General features: G+C 39.4%; 1 protein-coding gene across 1 annotated transcript; it reads right to left on the bottom strand.

The window, feature by feature from the left end:
• Nucleotides 1–3,742: 3,742 nt before the first annotated feature.
• Nucleotides 3,743–4,532, bottom strand: LOC306996473 (histone H2A-like). The gene has a single exon (XM_079608992.1). It carries the CDS (start codon nt 4,523–4,525, stop codon nt 4,043–4,045), a length of 483 nt encoding a protein of 160 aa, XP_079465118.1. The 5' UTR covers nt 4,526–4,532; the 3' UTR covers nt 3,743–4,042.
• Between the last annotated feature and the right edge of the window lie 259 nt (nt 4,533–4,791).

Here is a 4,791-nt window from a genome sequence, read left to right as displayed (position 1 = left end):
GCGCCGTTCCCATGGCAACTCTGCGCCGCGGCCGCTCCAGTGTTTGAAAGCGCACGGCCATTGATCAAACCACGTCAAAACCATGCAGCATTTACAAATATAAACATCTAGAATTATAACTTTACTTAAATAAAAATCTCATTAATATTAAATTATGAATTTAAAACTGATTTTGGAGATCTATCGTTCATAGGTCCAATGGCTTATGCCCACACTGCAGTCACTCACAATAATAATACAAAATAAAATAAAAACTTTTGGCTTAGTATTCATTAGTTATTATGGTAACGCTTTAGATTACAGCCCGGAAAGTACTGCGTAATTACAATGAAATTACAGTGTAACTTTCAGTAATTACAGTGTACCTATAAAGTACTTATGTGTAAGTATAGGGGAACAATATGTAAAGTCTTGGGAATAAAGGGGTAACAACCAGGAAAATACTGCGTAATTAAAACTAAATTACAGTGTAACTTTCGGTAATTACAGTGTACCTATAAAGTACGTACGTGTAAGTAAAACAATTTAAAGTTTTGGAATAAAGGGGTAACAACCAGGAAAAAAATAATTTTATTTAGGCAAATTATTAAGTATTTTAGAACTACGGGGTACTTATACTATAATACAATCTTACTTTTGGGAGCAATTTAGCGAGTAGGCTACATACACCTTTTTGTAATAATAGTGTATACAAATACATAAAGGCTTTTTTCAAATTACGGGGTAGCCTATATATCAGTGCATTTATAAAGTAGGCTAATTTGTTTTTATTGCAAAGGTGCACTGATTAAGTTGTTTCAAGGCAAGTAAAACTATTGCAACTTTTTTTTTTTTTTTTAATGCTGGGGAAATATACTCTTGTTTCATGTAGTTACAGGGTAAGTATGACATTGCGGGCCGTAAATTAAAGTGGTGCTTCTTACCCTCTTGTTTCATGTAGTTACAGGGTAAGTACAATAAAAACACATGTAAACACACAATCTGATATCACTTGGAAAACTTTATTTGAAAAACAACTTATTTTAAAACGGATTTACAACACTTTCTCTTGCTTGGTTTCCTCCTCCTCTTGTTCCTCTTCTTCTTTCTTTCCACTGATAAATCTTAAGAAGGAATCACATGTCTCTTGCTATTCTGTATTATGTGTTAAAAGAAAATACAGTACAGAAATGTCCTCACCATTTACTCATCTTTTACCCTCATGTCATCCGAGATGTATATGAATTTCCTTCTTCAGATTAACACAATTTTTTTTTTAGAAAAATATATAATCTCTGTGAATGCATAATGCAAGCCCATGTGTTCCTAAAAGTTGACATCAAACAGCACATACAGCAATAACTAAAGTAATCCATACGACCCCAATGGATGAATCAATGTCTTCTGAAGTGAGACGATAAGTGTTTGTAAGAAAAATACCAAATATTTAAACATTTTAAAGACTATCGCTTCCGTTCCGACCAACTGTCACTTGCGCGTGCATGAGAGGGTTGAGTTCACGCTTGACGCTTGATTAGGCAGATGCCGACTCTCATGCACTCGCTGGACGCTGGTGACAGTTGGTCAGTAGCGAAAAGATGAGTAAATTACGAGAACATTTCTGGGTGTACTGTATTTTCTTTTAATACATAATACAGAATAGCAAAAGACTCCTTCTTAAGATTAGGCTAATCAGTGGAATGATAGAAAAAGAAGAAGAGGAACAAGAGGAGGAGGAGGAAGTAGGAAGCCATGCAAAAATGTATACTTTCTGTCAGGACTTTAGTATTTGAAATGAAAAGTTGATTTTAAAAAAAGGAATAAAGTCCTTTTTTGAAATAAGTTGTTTTTCAAATAAAGTTTTCCAAGTGATATCAGATTGTGTGTTTACATGTGTTTTTATTGTACTTACCCTGTAACTACATGAAACAAGAGGGTAAGAAGCACCACTTTAATTTACGGCCCGCAATGTCATACTTACCCTGTAACTACAAGAAACAAGAGTATATTTCCCCAGCATTTAAAAAAAAAAGTTGTAGTTTTACTTGCCTTGAAACAACTTAATCAGTGCACCTTTGCAATAAAAACAAATTAGCCTACTTTATAAATGCACTGATATATAGGCTACCCCGTAATTTGAAAAAAGCCTTTATGTATTTGTATACACTATTATTACAAAAAGGTGTATGTAGCCTACTCGCTAAATTGCTCCCAAAAGTAAGATTGTATTATAGTATAAGTACCCCGTAGTTCTAAAATACTTACAGTATAAATAATTTGCCTAAATAATTTTTTTTTTTCCTGGTTGTTACCCCTTTATTCCAAAACTTTACATTGTTCCCCTATATAATTACACGTACGTACTTTATAGGTACACTGTAATTACCGAAAGTTACACTGTAATTTAGTTTTAATTACGCAGTATTTTCCTGGTTGTTACCCCTTTATTCCCAAGACTTTACATATTGTTCCCCTATACTTACACATAAGTACTTTATAGGTACACTGTAATTACCGAAAGTTACACTGTAATTTCATTGTAATTATGCAGTACTTTCCGGGCTGTAATCTAAAGCGTTACCGTTATTATTTTTTTTTGCTAAAGTATAGCTAAAGTATCTTGAGGCCACGAGTTATTATCTTGAGGCCACGAGTTACTATCTTGAGGCCACGAGTTATTATCTTGAGGCCACGAGTTACTATCTTGAGGCCACGAGTTATTATCTTGAGGCCACGAGTTAATATCTTGAGGCCACGAGTTATCTTGAGGCCACGAGTTACTATCTTGAGGCCACGAGTTAATATCTTGAGGCCACGAGTTATTATCTTGAGGCCACGAGTTATCTTGAGGCCACGAGTTACTATCTTGAGGCCACGAGTTACTATCTTGAGGCCACGAGTTAATATCTTGAGGCCACGAGTTATCTTGAGGCCACGAGTTACTATCTTGAGGCCACGAGTTAATATCTTGAGGCCACGAGTTATTATCTTGAGGCCACGAGTTATTATCTTGAGGCCACGAGTTAATATCTTGAGGCCACGAGTTAATATCTTGAGGCCACGAGTTAATCTTGAGGCCACGAGTTAATATCTTGAGGCCACGAGTTACTATCTTGAGGCCACGAGTTACTATCTTGAGGCCACGAGTTACTATCTTGAGGCCACGAGTTATTATCTTGAGGCCACGAGTTACTATCTTGAGGCCACGAGTTATTATCTTGAGGCCACGAGTTACTATCTTGAGGCCACGAGTTATTATCTTGAGGCCACGAGTTACTATCTTGAGGCCACGAGTTATTATCTTGAGGCCACGAGTTACTATCTTGAGGCCACGAGTTACTATCTTGAGGCCACGAGTTACTATCTTGAGGCCACGAGTTACTATCTTGAGGCCACGAGTTACTATCTTGAGGCCACGAGTTACTATCTTGAGGCCACGAGTTACTATCTTGAGGCCACGAGTTACTATCTTGAGGCCACGAGTTACTATCTTGAGGCCACGAGTTACTATCTTGAGGCCACGAGTTATTATCTTGAGGTATATAAAGTCTTTCTGCTGCTGAAGCGGCTCCATTTCTGAGACCAGAGGCTCCTCAGGGTTTCACTGACACATCACATATTATATTCATAACTCAATTATTAGTTGGCATAATTATATCTTTACTGAAACATGACTATTTTTTATTTTATTAAAATGATTCATAAATCAAGTGAAAAACAAATGTTCAACCACGAAACAATGAGAAGATATATGCGACTAACTTTATAGTCTGTGTTCGTTTAGTTTTATAAAATATCTAAAAAGTCTGGGGGACTGAAATATGAGCGAATCCCAGGAACAGCATTTTTGATTTTGGATAATTTATTAATATCCGTCTTGGTAGACAGAATGTAATAAGGAGAGATGGGTTGGGTGTGAATGGGTCCCAGTTTTGCGACACTAAAGATGTCATGTTTCTCCTCAACCGAACGGGTTTATAACCATGAACACAGAGCCTCTCTCAGATGAAGTGTGTGGCTCTTAAAAGAGCCGTTGGCCGGCAGAGAGCCATGGCCGGAGCGCTTATTTGGCCTTGGCGGGCTTCTCTGTCTTCTTGGGCAGCAGCACGGCCTGGATGTTGGGCAGCACGCCGCCCTGAGCGATGGTCACTCCGCCCAGAAGCTTGTTCAGCTCCTCGTCGTTGCGCACCGCCAGCTGCAGGTGCCGGGGGATGATGCGGGTCTTCTTGTTGTCCCGAGCGGCGTTTCCAGCCAACTCCAGGATCTCCGCGGTCAGATACTCGAGCACCGCCGCCAGATACACAGGAGCTCCGGCCCCGACGCGCTGGGCGTAGTTGCCTTTGCGGAGGAGCCTGTGGACGCGGCCGACGGGGAACTGCAGCCCTGCCCTGGACGAGCGGGTCTTGGCCTTCGCTCGCGCTTTGCCGCCGGTTTTGCCTCTGCCGCTCATTTTAACAGTCTTCCTACAACCGCCACAGCCGAAGAAGTTAACAGATGAAGAGCAGCGCCTCCACACTGTGCCTACACGAGAGAGCCAGTCGCCCATTGGCTTAGAGTCTGAGAAGATTTCAACCAATCACTGACCTTCCCTCCCAAGCCCAACCGCCCTTAATTATGCAGACAGAGGAGATGAAACCAGTTAAATATTCGTACAAAAATTGAACAAAGTAACAACAAAAGTGCTTCACCTTTCACATATTCTGCACATTAATGATGTTCCTATTGTAATATTGGAATTAAATCACTGCTTATTGTTGTTTGTATTGTGACAGTTCTGTAGTATATATTCTGCACTGTTATAAATTGAGTGAT

The sequence above is a fragment of the Phoxinus phoxinus genome, assembly GCF_949152265.1.
Source record: "Phoxinus phoxinus genome assembly, chromosome: 4".
In the NCBI taxonomy this organism is placed as follows: Eukaryota; Metazoa; Chordata; class Actinopteri; order Cypriniformes; family Leuciscidae; genus Phoxinus; species Phoxinus phoxinus.
Note: the sequence above shows the minus strand (reverse complement) of the source record. Positions and strands in the feature narration are given on the sequence as shown.

What these genes read in the sequence shown, in the direction of transcription:
- LOC306996473 (XM_079608992.1), bottom strand. Translation starts at nt 4,525, where the DNA reads ATGGGCGACTGGCTCTCTCGTGTAGGCACAGTGTGGAGGCGCTGCTCT.